Raw genomic sequence first — 18,393 nt, 5'->3', positions numbered from 1 at the left:
CAGAGGACTGGACTCAGGACTCCTGGGTCCCCTCTGTGTCTGTGTCACAGGGTGAGCAGCGGGCGTTCTCCACTCAGGCTGTGCCAGGGAAGGTGAAGCTATCCAGCGCCGCCGGGCTGACGCTGAACCGAGCGTGCATCCGGCAGTGGAATCCGGTGCGCATTATCGCTCGTTGCTCTCTTGTGCCATGCTGTGCGGTACCAGCTGGGTTAGCTGAGCTCTGGAGCACACGCTGGCCTCCTCACAACCCCAGTGAGCACTCTGGGGTGCTCCCAAGCGCTGCAAGTCCGAGGGCTTGGGAGTCTCCATCCTCGTCCTGTCTGTTATGAAGGAAGCTGTTAGCCCCAATCTGAAAAAACTTTCCTGGATTTTCCCAGCCAACTCCACAGCCCACACCGAAAGGAAGGGTGGACCAGCGGTGGGGCACATGCATAACCTGGGTTCAATGCCCTGCTCTGGCAGCCTCACTGGGTGACTATGGGCACGTCACTTAGTGTCTTTGTGCCTCAGTTTCCCTTCTGTGCATCAATGGGGCCAGATAAGGGTTAAACCCTAGACAGATCGATCCAGCCCATTGTCCCTGGGAATGCTGTGAGGTCTCGACATCATGACATCATTCTCCTACGTCAGATGTGCTATGACATCACCAGAGGCGGCGCCCAAACGTGAGGGCGAAGGCGTGTGCGAGGTCAGAAATGGCGTGCGTGTCACGCGTGATGTAGGGGTGCAATGCCGTGATGTTGTGGCTTTCCGTCGGGCCGCACACCCCCATGATGTCAGGGCGTGTGCTGGTGACATCACAGCGTGGTGCAGGGATGTTCCCACGGCCATTTTGGATGGGGTAATGAGGTGAGGTGTGTGAAATGAGACTAATGGGGGGGGGTCTGCCGCGTCCCATGGTAACCATAGTAACCACGGCCATCCCAGCCCCGTTTCCTGGTAACCATAGCAACCCTGGCCAGGACCCCTCTCCTTGGTAACCACCTGCCTAGCGGCCTTTTCACGACACTTCCGCGCTGCGCCGCGGTGCATTGTGGGGCTCGTAGTCCCGCCGCGGCTGGCGGGCGCGGGCGGCGCCGGGGAGCGAGGCCGGCGGGACTACAGGCCCCAGGCGCCGCGGCGCGGCCCGGCCCGGCCCGGCCCGGCCCGGCGGACCCGTTGCATCAGCTGGCGGCGGGGAGCGTGGCCGGGCGAGGATGCGGCTCTACCTGAGCGAGGGCAGCGCCCAGGGCCTCAAGGTGCTGGCGGCGGCCGGGGCCAGCGGGGCCCGCGTGCGGCTGGAGCGGGTCCCCCCGGACGGTGAGTGGGGCGGGGACCCCCCCGCTCCCCGGCCCAGCGCCCGCCCCTCGGCCCCTCCCCCCATCCCAACCCCCTCCTGCCCCTCGGCCCCTCCCCCTAGCGCCCCCCAACCCCCTCCTGCCCCTCGGCCCCTCCCCCTAGCGCCCCCCTCCCAACCCCCTCCGCCCCTCCCCCCAGCGCCCCCTCCCAACCCCTCCTGCCCCTCGGCCCCTCCCCCCAGCGCCCCCTCCCAACCTCCTCCTGCCCCTCCCCCCAGCGCCCCCAACCTCCTCCTGCCCCTCGGCCCCCCAACCTCCTCCTGTCCCTTGGGGCCCCCCACCTCCGCCCTCTCCCAACTCCCTCCTGCCCCTCGGCCCCTCCCCCCAGCACCCCCCTCCCAACTCCCTCCTGCCCCGTGCCCCCCGGACCCCCCAACCTCCTCCTGTCCCTCTGCTCCCCCCACCTGCGCCCCCTCCCAACCCCCTCCTGCCTCCTCCCCCCAGTGCCCCCCCAACCCCCTCCTGCCCCTCGCCCCCCCGTGCCCCGCCCCCCCCCGCGCCCCCATCCCAACCCCTTCCTGCCCCCAGCGCTCCCCTCCTGCCCGCCCCTTGGTGCCCCCCCCCCCGGACTCCCCTTCCCGGGTGCAGATCCCTGAACCGCCACCTGCCTGACCTGCTGTCCCGTGCCTGGGACTCCCCCGGCTCAGCCCCCCCCCAGTGCCCCCCAACTCCCATCTGCTCCAGTGCCTGCCTCCCAATTCCCCTTCCCCTCCAACCCCAGCCTCCTAGTGCTCCACTCCCCTGGTGGTCCTCCCCCCTTCCAGCCGGGGACCCCCAGGGCTGCTTCCTCCTCCTCCTCTCCCCAGGACCCCTCCCGTCCAACCTCCCCCTGCTCCCCCAGAGAACTGTGCCTCCCCCTCCCCCAGGATTACTCCTGGCCATGCCCGTGTGCCCTCCTCCCCATATCATCCCCCCTTTCTGCCCAGGGCACATCCCCTCTGTCCCCTCAGGAGACCTCCCCTCCTGCCCATGGCTCCCTCACAGTGCTCCCCTCCCACCTGGAGCCCCCACAGGTCCTTGCCAGATGTGTCCTCCCACATGTGTAAGGACACCCCCCCCCTTAGCATGGACCATCTTCTATGACCCCCTTCCTGATATCCCTAGGGAGTGTCCTCTCCCCCTTCTCAGGGACCCGTCTCTACTGCCCCGTTTCCCTAGCCCCTTTTTCTCTGGGGTCACCTCCCTCAGGGCCCCCCAATCCCCCCGTTGTGCCTTAGCTCCCTCAGGGCCCTCCATCCTCCTCTCTCACTAGGCCCCGGTCTCCTTGGCTCACAGTCCAGTGCCCTAATGCCACGTGCTTTCCCCTCGGCAGGTCGCGTGGTCCCTTTCCTCACCCACCCGCGGGTGCCAGCCCTGCACCTGGACAGCGGCACTTTCCTCTTCTCCCCAAATGCCATCTGTCAGTAAGTGTCCCCTGCTGGTTTCTGGGCTGGAGGGTCTCCCGGCCCCGGGGCGAGGCTGTGCTAAGTCGCCGGAGGGTCAGCGCTCCCTGAGCACACGCTGTCCCGCTGCTGGGAACGGGCCCCTCCAGTGGCTCCCCGGTGCCTGCTGCAGTCGGACGAGGAACTTGGCATCTTGCTGTTCTCGGGCCCTGGCCGGTTCTTGGGCAATCAGCGTTTAGGGCCGGGTCCCGCCCCAGGATCTCGGGCCTAGCAACCCTCTGGTTTTGCTGAAGTGTTTCCTGCAGCTTTCAGGGCCTGGGGGAGGGGTTCCTGGCGGCAACTGGGGAGTGGGCTCTGGTGCAGCAGTTCTCAAATGCGGGGTGTGGCCACCAGGGGGCCAGAACAGCCTGGGTGGGGGGGTTTGCAAAGTATCGACCTCTTCCCCTCCCTCCCTGTTGCTCCTGGCTGTGCCTCTGGAGACAGGTGGGGCACAACACTGCAGGAGTAAGGTGAGTTCTCGACCCACCTTGGGCAGGACGGGGGGGGAGGCGGGGCTTCTGCTGCCTCCTCAGGCCCCCCATGCATCCCCCCATGGCTCCCGCTACCTCCCCCTCTCACCTCCCCCCCCCCACACCTTCCAGGGCTTAATTTGTCCTGGGGCTTGCTGAGAAAAGGGATATTAAACAGGCAAGTATCACTTTTCCCAGCAGACTACTACATGAAGAAATGACAGGGATTTGGGGGGGTGGATCTGCACGTTTATTTGTTTCTCCGAACGTTAATTGAGTGTGTTAGGAAAACGTGCCAGTGCGGCCGCCAGCGAGAGTTGGTGGCCGCCCTCTGAGGCCACCAAAAAAGTGTTAAATCCCCTGCCTAGTGGTTAGAGCAAAGGGTACGTTGGGACTCCTGGGTTGGTGACGTGCTGTGTGAGCGTGGGGAAGTCAACGCTCCGGTGACGGGCGCTGAGTGGAGTGACCTGGGCTGCTGGATCTGCCACGTGCGTTCAGCGCTCCCCTTCCTTCCTGTCCTGCAGGTACTTCTTCCTCTTAGCTGGAAAGGAGCCCAACGATCTCACCAATCAGTGGCTTGAATGGGAAGCAACGGAGCTGCAGGTGGGTCACCTGGAGAAGCACTGCGTGTCCGACGCGCGGGATCTCTCCGACGCTGCTGCGGCCCAGCTAAACCTTTGTCTCTGTCCTTAGCCGGCCGTGTCCACAGCCCTGTATTGCTACCTGGTGCAAGGAAAGAAAGGAGGAGAGGTTCTGGGGGCCATCAGGAAAACGTTAACCTACATTGATCAAAGCTTGACCAGCAAGGCCACGCCTTACCTCGCCGGGGTGAGTAACTTACGGACTGGGGAAACCGAGGCCCGCTGAGCTGAAGTGCCTTGTCTCTCCCACACCAGGGGCATGGCCGGGTTGGGACTAGAACCCAGGAGTCCTGGCTTTTGGTCCCCTGATCTTTAGAATCACTTAAATCGTTAGCCATGGGGAGCCCCGGCTTCACCCCACAAATGGCCATGCGGGCAGCTGGCCAGGTGCCCAAAGTCACGTGAAGGAAGCAGCTTGTAGCTTCTGTCTCTGATGTGGTGAGCTCTGCCCGCGGAGGCCGAGTCCCAGCATGCAACGCTCGCATCTCGCTCGGAGCTGCAGGGCCGTACCGCTCTCCTGCAGTAAAGATGGCTGCACAAAGACCCCCGGCGTCTGGCTCCCCACTGCTCTCGCCCTCACGCGCTCTGCTTCCCTCTAGGAGGCAGAATCGGTAGCCGACATTGTCCTGTGGGCCACCCTGTTCCCTGTGTTGCGGGATGAATTCTGCCTGCCAGGTAAGAGCTGCTGCCGAGGGCCGTGGTGCTGGCGAGGGTCCTGCGCCCACCCGGGGTGACACTGTTGGTGCTGACACCCTTCTTCTCTTTCGAAGACGAGCTGGAGGCTCTGAGGAGCTGGTTCCAGACCATGAACCTCTCGGAGCCCTGCAGAAGCGCCGTGGCGTCCGTGCTGACGCCCCAGGGAGCCCAGGAGTTCAAAGCCTATCTGCAGAAACAGCCAGGGCCCAGCCTGCACTGGGAGAAGCCAGCAGCTAACGAGCCAGAGGTACCGTCCCACCGTCGCTCCGGCACGGCTGCCCCCCTGCCCAGGGGAACCTGGGAACTAAGCCAGGCTGGGGATTCCCGCAATTCTTCAGAGCATGGAAACTGTCTCAAGAGAGAGGTGCTCTACAGAGCCTCTCTGGCCCCGTCTGCTCAGCCATGGACCCGTGCTGCTGCCGTTCTCTGCCCGGCCCAGGGGATCAGGCTGGGAAGGGTGGGGGGGTATCCCTGCTGGTCAGAGAAACCCACAGGCCTTTAAACAGCGGCTGGTCTGAGCTCTGGGCCCCAAACCCGAGTGTGTGTCATAAAACCAGCTGAATGGAAACACGACTGGGAACAGTGAGGCTTACGGTGGGTGTGCGGGCGCCTGCTTCGCGGGAGGAGCCTGGAGCAGTGCCCGCCCTTCCCCCGGGCGTGGGGACGCTCTCCAGCCCCACATTGGGGTGCAGGGCTCCAGCTGGCAGCTGTCACTGCCGGTGGCGTTGCCTTGAGCATCTGCGGCCCTAGCGCCAAGCCCAGCTGCCGCTCATCCGGCATCCCTCCCGCTAGGAAGAGGAATTGGCCGAGCGCTCGTTGTCGGAGGAAGAAATCGCAGCTGCCGCGGAAGCCTGGGCCAGAGGCCCGGCAGCCCTGCCCGAACGCTGGCAGCCGGCGAGCCCTGTGTGAGTGCCACGGGGTGGGGAGAAGGGGGCTGAGCGGAGGGCTGGAGGGCGTGGGACTGGCTGCTGAGCTCGCCCATGGCGGGAGGCGCTGCTGTGTAAGGGGCCGGCTCCATCGCCCGTGAAAGGTGTCATGGAGTTTGGGGGAGACAAGGCCCTGCACCCCCCGCTTCCTGCGATTCACCATGACTTTCAGCCAGCCAGTAAAACAGAAGGTTTATTTAGACGACAGGAACACAGTTCAAAACAGAGCTTGTAGGTAGAGACAACACGACCCCCTCAGTCAGGTCCATATTGGGGGGCCAGGGGAGGCCAGGAGGTCTGTCTGGCCTCCCCTCCATTTTCCCAGCCAGCTCCAAACTGAAACTCTCCAGCCCCTCCTCTCACCTTTGTCTCTTTCCCAGGCCAGGAGGCCACCTGATCTTTGTTCTCCAACACCTTCAGTTGGCACCTTTGCAGGGGAGGGGCCCAGGCCATCAGTTGCCAGGAGACAGGGTGTCGGCCATTCTCTGTGCAGACTTCATCACACTGGCCCCCTAGGGCCCTGCAACAATCACCCCCCCCAGACACTTGAGAAATGCATAGGGGAAACTGAGGCACCCACACAGCACTCAGAGAAAACATTAAGAACATTCCCACTTCGTCACAAAAGGCCCTTTGGCTGGCCCATGATCGCTAGGGGAGCGATGGGAGGGGGCACCTCGTCCTGTTCTCTCCCTGGGCAGCGTACCCAGCCCCTGCTGGTTTGGGGGTCAAGGGCCCAGCCATCTGCCCCCAGCCTGCAGGCCAGGATCCCCCTCCCCTTTGTTCTGCAGTGTCCTGCCGTCCCTGGGCGGCTCATGGCCCTTCTCTCCCCAGGCTGCCCGTGGAGGGCAGAAGGAACGTCCTGATCACCAGCGCCTTGCCCTACGTCAACAACGTGCCCCACCTGGGGAACATCATCGGCTGCGTCCTCAGCGCCGACGTCTTCGCCAGGTACGGTGGCCCGGGGCAGGCCCCGGCGGTTTGGCGGCTTTGGCCGGGAGCCTCGGCCAGCCCCCAGCGCAGCCCTGCTGGGCTCCTAGAGGAAGGGGAACGCAGGGTCTTCCCAGCTGGAGCAGCCGAGTCCCAGCCAGGAGGAGGGCAAGGGTTGGGCTGGCAGAGGGGGCCAACGCTGCTGACTGGCACCCATGGCCCTGGGTAGCGCGGGCACTTGTACCAGGGGTGGTAGGTCCGTCTGTCCCCTTGGGTCAGTGAGATAGAAGGGTGCCCAAGGACAGAGCTTAGAGGCCACTTCCCAGAGCCTGCCCCACAACTCCTCCCCCCCCCCCCCCCCCCCCGCCCAAGGGGTCCAGTGCAGCAGATCTCAAACCCCACGGGCCTCTGCAGCCCCCGAGGGCAGCGGGGCTCAAGCCCCCTCCAGGGAATCCCGTCTCCTAAGGCGCGCCCCCCCCCCCCCCCTCGGCCAGGTACTGCCGCCTGCGGAACTGGAACACGCTCTATGTGTGCGGCACGGACGAGTACGGCACGGCCACGGAGACCAAGGCCCTGGAGGAGGGGCTGACGCCCCAGCAGATCTGCGACAAGTACAACGCCATCCACGCCCAGATCTACCGCTGGTTCGACATCTCCTTTGACTACTTCGGCCGGACCACCACGGCCCACCAGACCACGTAGGTGTCGCGCCGGACTGGGGAGGGCGCGCGGGAGCAGCGAGATCCGGGGAGGGAGGAGGATGCAGAGCTGGGGCTGCCATGACTCCGTCAGGACACGGTAGTTGTCTCCCGGGCCTGGCGCGTTGGGCACTGATGCCCCGAGCGCTGGGCACTTAACTGAGCATGGACAGATGTTCCCCCTCCGGACCAAGGCACGACCTACCCTCCGCGTTCCTTGAGCAGCTGTTGCAGTCTGGGGGTGGTGGCTGGGAGGAAGCAGCGCCCCTAGTGTGGCTCTTGCTCTAGGGGGGCTGTTCTCCCATCCTTCCCTGGCGTGTCTCAGAATAGCCCAGGACATCTTCCGGCGCCTGCTGGAGCGCGACATGCTGCTGACGGACACCGTGGACCAGCTGCGGTGCGAGCGCTGCCAGCGCTTCTTGGCCGACCGCTTCGTGGAGGGCACCTGCCCCTTCTGCAACTACGAGGAGGCCCGGGGCGACCAGTGTGACAAGTGCGGGAAGCTCATCAATGCGGTGGAGCTCAAGGTACCACAGTCAGCGGGGGGTAGAGTCGCTCTCCTGGGGCCACACGGGGCTGGAGTCGGGCCCCCCACGGCGTGATACTCCCCAAGGACCCTGGGAAGGCGGCTCTTCGCTTGTGCCCATCGGCCCATGAGCCCCTGCCCCATGTGCTGCGGTCTCTGCATCTCCCCCCCCCCCCCCCGTGCTTCACAGGCCGTGTGCTTCCTCCTCCCAGAAACCTCAGTGCAAAGTGTGCAAAGACTCCCCGGTGGTGAAGTCCTCGCAGCATCTCTTCCTGGACCTGCCCAAGGTGAGTGCAGCTGCCCGAGGGGGGCGGGGTGGGGGGAAGAGTCTGGAACAGGGGGTGGAGGACCTCCCCCCCCCCCCCCCCCCAAATCCTGCAACAGCGGGTTCTAGCTCCGGCTCGTTTCTCGTCCCCCGGCAGCTGGAGGGGCTCCTGGAGAAGTGGCTGGAGCAGTCGTGGGCCACGGGCGACTGGACGGCCAACTCCCGCTTCATTACCCGCTCCTGGATCCGCGACGGCCTCAAGCCCCGCTGCATCACCCGCGACCTGAAATGGGGGACGCCCGTCCCCCTGGACGGCTTCCGCGACAAGGTGAGCTGAGCCGCGGGCGGGGCCGGAGCAACTCTGCCTGGGACCCCCTGCTGCTCGCTCTGTGCCCGGGTGCGTCCTCTGCCCTGGCGCTCCAGCGGGGCGTCCGCCTTGCAGCCGTGGGCCTGCTCTTGGGCGGGCTGGCCTGGGACATGCTGCCCCTGAGGAACCGCCCTGCTTCGTCCCTGGGTGCCCCCTGGGCACGGGGGTGCCACATATGTGCCCTGGGCAAGGGCAGCGGGCTCCGCCTCGGAGACTGACCTGGCCAAAGGCGAGCGAGCCCCTGGGCTGGAACTGTGCTGAGCCCTTGTGCCGCTCCGTCCCTGTCCCCCCAGGTGTTCTACGTCTGGTTCGATGCCCCGATCGGCTACCTGTCCATCACGGCCAACTACACAGACCAGTGGGAGAGGTGGTGGAAGAACCCGCAGCAGGTGAGGCGCCCGGGCCCCTCGGTGGGTTGGGATCTGGCCCCAGCTGGGAGGGGAGTCGGGACTCCTGGGTTCTGCTCCGGATCTGCAGCCTGTCCCCTTCCCCTCTCGTGGTGCCATGGCTAGGAAATGCTCTAGGCCGGGGTGGGAAGACTTTTTGGTCCGAGGGCCACATTTGGGTAGGGAAATTGTATGGCGGGCCATGAATGCTCATGAAATTGGGGTTGGGGTGTGGGAGGGGGTGAGGACTCTGGCTGGGGGTGCGGGCTCTGGGGTGGGGCCAGAAATGAGTTCAGGGTGCAGGAGGGGGCTCCGGGCTGGGACCGAGGGGTTCGGAGGGTAAGAGGGGGATCGGGGCTGGGGAAGGGAGTTGGGGCATGGGGAGAGGCTATGGGGTACAGGCTCCAGGTGGCACTTATCTCAAGCAGCTCCCAGAAGCAGCGGCATGTCCCCTCTCCGGCTCCTACGCAGAGGCGCGGCCAGGTGGCTGTGCGCTGCCCTGTCTGCAGGCACCACCCTTCAGCTCCCATTGGCCGCGGTTCCCAGCCAATGGGAGCTGCGGGGGCAGCGTGCAGAGCGGAGCCCCTTGGGTGCCCATACGTGTAGGAGCTGGAGGGGGGACATGCCCCTCCTTCTGGGAGCCACGCGGAGTGGGGCAAGCCCCGGACCCCACTCCGTGGCGGGAGCTTGAGGCCACATTAAAACATCTGGAGGGCCGGATGCAGCCCCAGGCCATAGTTTGCCCGCCCCTGCTCTAGGAGGCAGACTGGGCACCCAGCCGGGACTCGTTAGGAGTCTGGAATGGGCAGAACTTGCCAATGAGATGAGAAGGGGCAAGGGAGGGGCAGCGCCCACGGTGCCACCCAGCTCCAGGGTGCATGGGGGCCAGGCTGGCTCCGAGGGTGGGGCTGACCCCCTCACCCCCCCCAAGCCGTGCCACTGGGCTCAGCACCGCGAGGACTGACACCCCCCCTCCCCATCACTCCCCCCTCCCCCAGGTCCAGCTGTACAACTTCATGGCCAAGGACAACGTCCCCTTCCACAGCGTCATCTTCCCCTGCACACTGCTCGGCGCCGAGGATAACTACACGCTGGTCAACCACCTAGTCGCCACGGGTACCGCGGGGGGGGGAGGAGGGGCGGTGTGGGCTAGGGGGCAGGCCAGGGCGGGACTGGGGGCAGTGTGGGGGCCGGGGCAGGGTTGGTTGCTAGGGGGCAGTGCTGGGTGGGCCAGGGAGGAGTTAGGTCATGGGGGGTGTCAGCCAGGGAGGGGGTGGGTGTGTGCAGGTAGAGGGGCAGTGCTGTGTGGGCTAGGGAGGGGCTGGAGCCAGTGCGGGGGGGGGGCAGGGCAGGGTTGGTTGCTAGGGAGCAGTGCGGGGGGGGGGGGCAGGGAGGGGTTGGCTGCTAGGGGGCAGGGTTGGTTGCTAGGGGGCAGTTCTGGGTGGGCCAGGGAGGAATTAGGTCATGGGGGTGGGGGGTCAGCCAGTGGGTGTGTGCAGACTAGGGAGGGGCTGGGGCCAGTGCAGGGGGGGGGCAGGGCAGGGTTGGTTGCTAGGTGGCAGTGCGGGGGGGCAGTGCTCGGTGGTCCAGGGAGGAGTTAGGTCATGGGGGCTGCAGGTTGTGGGGCAGGGCTGGGGGGCAGGCTCGGGGGGATGACGTGCAGACTCCAGTCTCTCGCGTCGTCCCCAGAGTACCTGAACTACGAGGACGGGAAGTTCTCCAAGAGCCGCGGCATGGGGGTGTTTGGGGACATGGCCCAGGACACGGGGATCCCCGCCGACATCTGGCGCTTCTATCTGCTCTTCCTGCGCCCCGAGGGGCAGGACAGCGCCTTCTCCTGGACCGACCTCATGCTGAAGAACAACTCCGAGCTGCTCAACAACCTGGGCAACTTCGTCAACAGGTACCGGGTGGGCCCCGCAGGGGGCGCCGGGCTGCAGCGAGGTCTGCGGGGGGTGGGAGCTGGAGCGGGCTGTGGATGTGGGGGGAGATGGGCCGGGCTTGGCGTGGGTGGGATGTGGCTCACTCTCTCTCCCCCCACCCTCAGGGCCGGGATGTTCGTCTGTAAGTTCTTCGGGGGGCGCGTCCCCCCCATGGAGCTGGGCGCGGATGACAAGCGGCTGCTGGCTCATGTCACCCTGGAGCTGCGCCAGTACAACCAGCTGCTGGAGAAGGTCCGGTGAGTCCCGGGGGCTGAGGGGCACCGGTGGGCTGGCTCTAGCCCTGCCCTGCCCAGCTGCGGTCAGCGTGGTGGTGGTGGGGGGGGCACAGAGCAGCCAGCCCCCAGAGGCCCCGCTGCCCTATGTTGGTTTGCTCCAGAAGGGCGTGGCCTGCAAGGGTACATGGGGCAGTAGCTGGCAGAGGAGGCGTCCGTGCCCCACGCGGCCAGGGACAGCGAGCTGGTGAGATTCCTGCCCCCAGCCCATCGCGGCGTGTGGCCGCCGGGTCTCGCCTGCATGCTCAGGGTCCATCTGGTCACCATAAGTGGGGTCGGGAAGGAATTTCCCCTGGGACAGATTGGCTGAGATTTTCACCTCCCCCTGCAGCGAGGGGCCCGGGCAGATTTGAACTGGCGTCAATGGTGCCTTCTCTGGACCGTGGGCTCTGGAACCCGGGATTGGAGGAGGTTGGGGGGGCCTGCGAGGTGCAGGGCAGACTAGGTGATCACCCTGCTCCATGCTGGCCGCAGAGTCTGAGTCTCCACCCCCCCCCCCCGCAGGATCCGGGACGCCCTGCGCTGCATCCTGAGCATTTCTCGCTACGGCAACCAGTACATCCAGGTGAACGAGCCCTGGAAACGGATCAAGGGTCACGACGCTGACAGGTAGGGGGCAGGGCCAGACCCACCCACCAGCTCGCCCCTGGGGGGCAGAGGATCCCCCGGTTGGGGGGGGGGGAAATCGGGGCTGCCTGGCTCAGCAAGGCGGGGGAGCTGTTCCACTGGCTTAGCCAAGTCCTAGTGACCAGGTGAATGGGCCAAACTCACCTCCCCCCACTTGATATGGGATCCCCCCCTGCTACCCCAACCCTGGGCTCCCCCCCACAGCTCTGCCCCTCACTCCCGACCCGCAGCCCCTGCTAGCCCAGCCTGCCCATGGTGCTGATTCTGGCCGTTAGTTTTGCGGCTGGGAGCCAGGCTGATGCCCCCCAAAACACTGTGATTGCTAGAGTCTGCGCCCCGCTCTGACGGGGGGGGTCCCGTTTTCCAGGACTCGGGCGGGCACAGTGACGGGCGTGGCCGTCAATATCGCCTCCCTGATCTCAGTCATGCTGCAGCCGTACATGCCCAGCATCAGCGCCACCATCCAGCGCCAGCTCTGTGTGCCGCAGGCCTGCAACGTGCTGACGGACACCTTCTTCTGCCTCCTGCCCCCCGGGCACCAGATCGGCACGGTAGGCGCGCAGCCTGGGCCTGGCGCGGGGGGTTGGCGGAGTCTGCAGCCCCCTGCAGGGGAGGGAAGGCGGTGGGCAGGCCGGGCGTTAACGTCTTCCCTCTCCCCTGCCAGGTGACCCCCCTGTTTCAGAAGCTGGAGGGCGAGCAGATTGAAGCTCTGCGGAAGCGGTTTGGTGGAGGGCAGGTGAGCCCCAATCCTGACCCCTGTCCCCTGCCTGTGGAATCTGTGGCACTCTGGGGCCATTTCCTGGGGGCTGGGGCAGGCCCCCCAGCTCCTGCGTGACCCACTGCTGGAAGGAAAGCCTTGCCCATCCTCATGGGGGGCCCCAAGCTGGTGTGTGCCGGGGCTCCCCCTGCTGGCTGACTGGAAGGAAGGAGCCCTGGCCAGCAGGGAGGAAATGACCCGGGAACCCCTCACTTGCCTTGCCCAGCCACATGCTTTGCTCTCTTGCTACCTGTCCTCACCTGCTCTCTCCTCTCTCCTTTCCCAGCCTGAAGACTCCACCTTGGAGCTGAAGGTAACGCTCGCCCCGCTCTCTGGGGCATGCCTGGGGCTTGGCGGGGGGGCATGAGTGACAACCCCTGTCCCTTCCTTTCCTCCCACCGCCTCCAGTGCAAGGGCCAGATGCTGTGTGGCCCAGCCCTGCGGGAGTTACGCATGCGTGGTGCCCTCTCCGATGCTATGGGGGCTCTGACCCTACACCCCACCTGGCTCCACCAGGGGGAACTCTCCCTCAACCCCCCAGGGAGGGGGCTCTGCTAGGCCTGGCAAAGGCCAGGCAGAGCCTGTTGTGTTGGGACTCCCTGACTTCCCTTCCCCTCCGCAGGCACATGCTGCCCGCATGGCCTCGGCCGATATGACACCCCCTGGGCCTGGGGGAGGCGCTGTGCTGGCAGGGGACCCCCAGAAGGTCAAGGAGCTGGCTGAGGAGGTGGCCAAACAGGTGAGTGGCACCTCTACTTGTGCTCAGGGCAGGCTGCGTTCCTGGTAGGGCTAAGCCCCCTGGGGCTGGGGATCAGCTGTGGCCCTGCGGCTCAGCTTCTCCCCCGCCTGGGGCCAGAGCCTCTCCAGCTCTGCATGGAGCCAGAGCCTGAGCTAACAGTTGCCCTCTGTGCCCAGGCCGACTGCGTGCGCCAGCTGAAGGCCAGCCAGGCAGAGAAGGGGCAGATCGACGCCGAGGTTGCCAAGCTGCTGGAGCTGAAGAAGCAGCTGGCGCTGGCCGAGGGGAAGACCCCCGAGCCCCCGGCCCCCAAGGGGAAGAAGAGGAAATAGCTCCATTGGCAGCACTGGTTCTCCCCCTGCTGGGGGATCTGCACCTGCCCCCTCCAGCCCCAGAAGAAATACCTGTGAGCAGCCCAGGCTGTGTGGCCCAGCCCAGCCCAGCGTCCCCTTTCGGGCCCCTCCTGCAGCAACTGCGCCGAGTGCAAGGAGCCCCTGACCCGCCTCCCACCGTTCCCAGCCCACACAAGGACCCGCAGAGCCGCTCGGGCAGACAGGGTGTAATGGGGGAAGCGCTGACCGCGCGGGGACATACAATAAAGGGTTTGCTAGATGTGCTGTGACGCTCATTACAACAGCCCCTTCCGCAGCTCCAGGACTCACCGGCCCTCGTTAAATAGCAGTTCGTCATGTGCGGGGTTGTGCCAGCTGGCCCGGGAGAACGTGGCTGAGTGCTTGCTAGCCCCAGCATCACGCTGGCACAACCAGGAGCGGGAGTTCCCGCCATCCAGGTCTTTGCCGGCTCCCCCCCGCAGCACCAGCGGACGTAGGGCCCTCCAGGGCTGTGGTCTGAGTCAGTCTGCCCAGGGCAGCCACTGCTCCGTTCAGCCTCAGGTCCAGCCCCTGGCTCTGCACAGCTGTCTTGTGGCAAGCGGGCCACACACTACCAGGGCCCAGCTGCCCCCCGTGAGTCCAACAGGCACAGGGCACTGCAGCCCCTTGGGCTCAGTTCAGCCCTACACCTTCTGCAGGTTCACCATGCGCTCAATCAGCGCCGCCCTGGTGGCCTCCACCTCTGCGCTCAGCCGCTCGATCTCCTGCTTGAGTCGCTCGTTCTCGGCCATCAGCTCTGTCACCCTCCTCTCGTTCTGCTCCTTCTCCCCGCTCCGCTTCTTGCCCTGCCCCTGGGGCTGGCTGCTTCTCTTCCTCTTCACGCCACGGGCCGGGCCTGCCCCCTCCTCATCCTCCGTGCAGGTCTGAGCCGGGGAGCTCTGGCTGGAGTCCGATTCAGGGAGCCCCGCCAGCTCCTCGGGCGTTCCGCTCAGCAGCTCCAGCAGCTCGGCCGTCAAGCTGGCATCCAGCTCGCAGCTCTCGGGGGCATCGCCTGTCGGCTCCGCCAAGGGGGCCGGGAAATCCAAGCCCCATAGCAGCGCTGTGGCATCAAGTGTGGCAAGGTCTTTCTAGAGAGAGAGAGAGTGTGTGTGTGTGTGTCAGTGGGGCCAAGGGGCAAGCCAGGCTAGTGGGCCCCCCCTGCCTGCCCGTTACTAACCTGTTCCACTCCCCCGGGGGGCAGGGATGTCCCCCCATTCTCATCTGAGGACAGCACCTCCTGCAGGTCCTCGTACCAGGCCTCCAGCTCCCAGCTGGGCAGGGAGGCGGGCACCGGCTCGGCTGCCATCGTCAGCTCTGTCAGGCAGTCTCCCTGGCGAAAGAGGGAGAAAACCATTAGCAGCAGGCCCAAAACCGGGCCCAGGGGGCAGCGTCCAAAGCTCCCCTCAGCAACCCTACAATAAAACAAACCAGCTGCTGCGGGAAGAGCTGAAAGGAGCCCAGGAGAGGCTCTAAAGGCCAACACCCCCTCCCTCAGTCATGCTAGGTGGGGCCATCGGCTTCAGCCCAGAAGCCAGGCAAGGACACGAGGCCCTGGGGAGAAGCAGCATGTCTCAGCCTGATGCCCGGGCAGGAGGAGCTGTGGCCAGGTGGAGGGCAGGCCAGCTCTCTCCAGCTCAGCGAGCAGGAAAGCTCCCTTTCACCGCTGCAGAGGGATCCCTGGGGCAGGGACCCGGCCCCACGGGACACCCATCTCAGCTGCGTCCCCCCCAACACGTAACGACCAGCCCCGGGCCTTACCTGCTCTCACGTGTGGTGATGTATGAAGACACACTTTCGTCTGGAAGACTGGGGGGAAAAGCAAACACAGAATCAGACAAGGCAGCGGTTTGGCAAATCTCCCCATGGGCCCAGAACCAGGCAGCACTAGCAGGGATGGAAAGGAAGAAATCTACAGGGAACGGCTGCCTGCCCTCACCTCCAGCCTGGTGTGACCCCAGGACCCCTCCCTGCCGGGAACTGCTGCCTGCTCTCCAGCCTGGTGTGACCCCAGGACCCCTCCCTGCCGGAAACTGCTGCCTGCTCCAGCCCGGTGTGACCCCACGACCCCTCCCCACTGGGAACCGCTGCCTGCTCCAGCCACTGGCTATTTTTAGCCTATGATGTTCGGGAAGTTCCAAGCAATGAGCCAACCCGCCCGCACGCCTCGCTGTGGCCCTCTCCCAGCCGGCTGCTTCCACCCCGCTGCTGGGGGAAGAGGCAGGATCTCCTCCCAAGTGCTAGAAGCGCAGACATCAGAGGCAGTGCTGCTGAAAGCCACCCTGAGCCTGGGCTTTGCGGCTGGGATCAAAGGCTAAGAGGAACTGGATTCTCTTGCAGCTTCAGGCCGAGCTGGCCTGGGAGCCTGGGGAGAGGAGCTGCCTCCTCTAACCCTGCGCTCGTCCCCGTGGGATCTCCGCATCTTGCTTGTTGTAGGGCAAGGTCCCCAATCTCCTTCCAGTGCCCCCACAGGGGCTCCTGGCCCTCCCTGGGGGGGTTCCCTGGCCAGTTAAGACAGCATTTCAGAGCAGTGCTTCCAAGGTAACCCCCAGAGAAACTCCAAGGGCTTTCATCAGCCATCCCGCGCTGTGCTTCTGGGGCAACTGATGCAAGAAGGCGGCTGAGGTAGGGGCCCAGAACTACCTTGGGGCCTGGCTGCATGGAGCCGCCACCAAGGTCCCAGAGGAATGGGAGCAGAGGCTGGGTGGCTCAGACGTCCATGCAGGGGAACCTGGCCTCTCAGTAGCATTAGGGAAGGAAGTTGTGTTACCCTGCAAGGCTGCAAACGGCCATGGATCTCCTAGAGCAGGAGGAACTGGTCTCCTCATCCTGGGCAAGTCTAATCTGCCCCTCGCCCCAGCCTCTAAGTGCCACTGCGGGGTGGGGGGAATTCACAGCGGGAGTCTGGCAGTTGTATCAGTTCCCTAGATGCCAGAAGCTAGCCCCTCCCTGCATTTCACCCTGCGTGGGGCAGGGGCAGTTTGGTTATGGCCTGCCCCGCCCCGGTAAGGACACTGACTGCAGGGGTCAGGGAGGGAAGGGCTGATCTCACGCAAGGTCAGAGCTAGGAATAGAACCCAGGAGTCCTGGCTCAGGCAGGTTCCTCCCTCCCCTCATTGGGACAGAACCAGAGTAGCCCAGACACCTAGTCTCCTGGTACTACTCCTCTCCCCGAGCTGGATAGAACCCAGGAGTCTGGGCTCCCAATCCCCGCCCCCCCCCCCATATAGAACCCAGGAGTCTGGGCTCTCGGCCCCCCCATATATAGAACCCAGGAGTCCAGGCTCTCAGCCCCCCCATATATAGAACCCAAGCCCCCCCATATATAGAACCCAGGAGTCTGGGCTCTCGGCCCCCCCCATATATAGAACCCAGGAGTCTGGGCTCTCGGCCCCCCCCATATATAGAACCCAGGAGTCTGGGCTCTCGGCCCCCCCCATATATAGAACCCAGGAGTCTGGGCTCTAGGCCCCCCCCATATATAGAACCCAGGAGTCTGGGCTCTAGGCCCCCCCCATATATAGAACCCAGGAGTCTGGGCTTCCAGTCCCCCCCCCCATATAGAACCCAGGACTCCGGGCTCTCGGCCCCCCCATATATAGAACCCAGGAGTCCGGGCTCTAGGCCCCCCCATATATAGAACCCAGGAGTCCGGGCTCTCGGCTACCCCCCCCCATAGAACCCAGGAGTCCGGGCTCTCGGCTACCCCCCCCCCATAGAACCCAGGAGTCCGGGCTCTCGGCTACCCCCCCCCCATAGAACCCAGGAGTCCGGGCTCTCGGCCCCCCCCCCCATAGAACCCAGGAGTCCGGGCTCTCGGCCCCCCCCCATAGAACCCAGGAGTCCGGGCTCTCCCCCCCCCCCCCCAGAACCCAGGAGTCCGGGCTCTCCCTCCCCCCCCCAGAACCCAGGAGTCCGGGCTCTCCCCCCCCCCCCCCCAGAACCCAGGAGTCCGGGCTCTCGCCCCCCCCCCCCATAGAACCCAGGAGTCCGGGCTCTCGCCCCCCCCCCCCCCAGAACCCAGGAGTCCGGGCTCTCTCCCCCCCCCCCCCCAGAACCCAGGAGTCCGGGCTCTCGCCCCCCCCCCCATAGAACCCAGGAGTCCGGGCTCTCGGCCCCCCCCCCCATAGAACCCAGGAGTCCGGGCTGCCAGTTTAGCGCTGGCCAATGGGCTGGTGATAAGGCCCCGGGGGCTCTACCCCCCCGCACCTTCCTTCGCGGCCCCTGCTCCCCCTGGCCCCGGCTCCCGCGCTGCCTCCGGCTCATCCTCGCCCGCATCTTCTCCCTGCTGCTGCCGGTCTGGAACCGCCGCTTCGGCCGCCGCGCGCCCTTTAAGGAGCCCGCATGACGCAACCCTTGCACCAGCTCTGGCCAATCGGCGGTGCCCCCTTGATGACGTGCCCCTCGCCGCCGGCCAATCGGCCTGGCGGGCCCCGCCCCCTGGCGGTGACGCCGAGAGCGCCCGCCGCGTCGCACCCGGAAGTGGCTCCCGCTGGGTCACGAGTCTTAAAGGGTGAGTCACGCGGCGGGTGATGCAACGTCTGGCAACGGGGGCCCGGGCGCGCGGCGAGCCGCTCCGAGAGCCGGCGTGACGTCACGCCACGCCACACCCGCCAGCCCCTTAAAGGGCCAGCCCCCCCAAAGCCCCCATCCCAGGGACCCCCCAGGGTAATGCCCCCTCATGGGACAGCCCCTCCAAGAACCCCCCCATCCCAGGGTAACCCCCCACAACCCCCTCCGGGCCAGCTCCCCCAGACCAGGGACCCCCCAGGGTAACACCCCCTCCTGGGACAGCCCCCCCAAGAGCCCCCCATCCCAGGGACCCCCCCCACAACCCCCTCCGGGCCAGCTCCCCCAGACCAGGGACCCCCCAGGGTAACACCCCCTCCTGGGACAGCCCCCCCAAGAGCCCCCCATCCCAGGGACCCCCCCCACAACCCCCTCCGGGCCAGCTCCCCCAGACCAGGGACCCCCCCAGGGTAACACCTCCTCCTGGGACAGCCCCCCCCAAGAGCCCCCCATCCCAG

At 65.9% G+C, this 18,393-nt stretch overlaps 2 protein-coding genes across 2 annotated transcripts; one reads left to right on the top strand and one right to left on the bottom strand.

Annotated features, from left to right (window-relative positions):
• The first annotated feature begins 1,196 nt into the window (after window positions 1–1,196).
• Window positions 1,197–13,610, top strand: MARS1 (methionyl-tRNA synthetase 1). Its single transcript, XM_065419797.1, has 21 exons — window positions 1,197–1,299; window positions 2,650–2,740; window positions 3,753–3,831; window positions 3,922–4,056; window positions 4,469–4,544; window positions 4,640–4,812; window positions 5,358–5,470; window positions 6,326–6,442; window positions 6,916–7,119; window positions 7,445–7,646; window positions 7,858–7,932; window positions 8,068–8,238; window positions 8,571–8,666; window positions 9,662–9,779; window positions 10,353–10,566; window positions 10,711–10,842; window positions 11,383–11,487; window positions 11,873–12,056; window positions 12,170–12,241; window positions 12,885–13,001; window positions 13,178–13,610. Exons 1-21 carry the CDS (start codon window positions 1,197–1,199, stop codon window positions 13,328–13,330), a joined length of 2,730 nt encoding a protein of 909 aa, XP_065275869.1. The 3' UTR covers window positions 13,331–13,610.
• Window positions 13,542–17,600, bottom strand: DDIT3 (DNA damage inducible transcript 3). The gene is made up of 4 exons (XM_065419799.1): window positions 17,576–17,600; window positions 15,128–15,175; window positions 14,547–14,699; window positions 13,542–14,457 (listed from the first exon to the last, which is right to left on the bottom strand). Exons 3-4 carry the CDS (start codon window positions 14,673–14,675, stop codon window positions 14,014–14,016), a joined length of 573 nt encoding a protein of 190 aa, XP_065275871.1. The 5' UTR covers window positions 14,676–14,699; window positions 15,128–15,175; window positions 17,576–17,600; the 3' UTR covers window positions 13,542–14,013.
• Between the last annotated feature and the right edge of the window lie 793 nt (window positions 17,601–18,393).

The sequence above is a fragment of the Emys orbicularis genome, chromosome 19 (genome assembly GCF_028017835.1).
Source record: "Emys orbicularis isolate rEmyOrb1 chromosome 19, rEmyOrb1.hap1, whole genome shotgun sequence".
In the NCBI taxonomy this organism is placed as follows: Eukaryota; Metazoa; Chordata; order Testudines; family Emydidae; genus Emys; species Emys orbicularis.
The sequence above is the reverse complement of the archived record's forward strand: the minus strand, read 5'-3'. Positions and strand labels throughout refer to the sequence as shown.

Excerpts from the sequence above, each read along its gene's own strand:
- MARS1 (XM_065419797.1), top strand. The coding sequence starts at position 1,197 with ATGCGGCTCTACCTGAGCGAGGGCAGCGCCCAGGGCCTCAAGGTGCTG. Across the intron at positions 7,120-7,444 it reads ACCACGGCCCACCAGACCAC|AATAGCCCAGGACATCTTCC; the intron begins GTAGGTGTCGCG and ends GGCGTGTCTCAG. Across the intron at positions 10,567-10,710 it reads CTGGGCAACTTCGTCAACAG|GGCCGGGATGTTCGTCTGTA; the intron begins GTACCGGGTGGG and ends CCCCACCCTCAG.
- DDIT3 (XM_065419799.1), bottom strand. The coding sequence starts at position 14,675 with ATGGCAGCCGAGCCGGTGCCCGCCTCCCTGCCCAGCTGGGAGCTGGAG. Across the intron at positions 14,458-14,546 it reads CCCCCGGGGGAGTGGAACAG|AAAGACCTTGCCACACTTGA; the intron begins GTTAGTAACGGG and ends CTCTCTCTCTAG.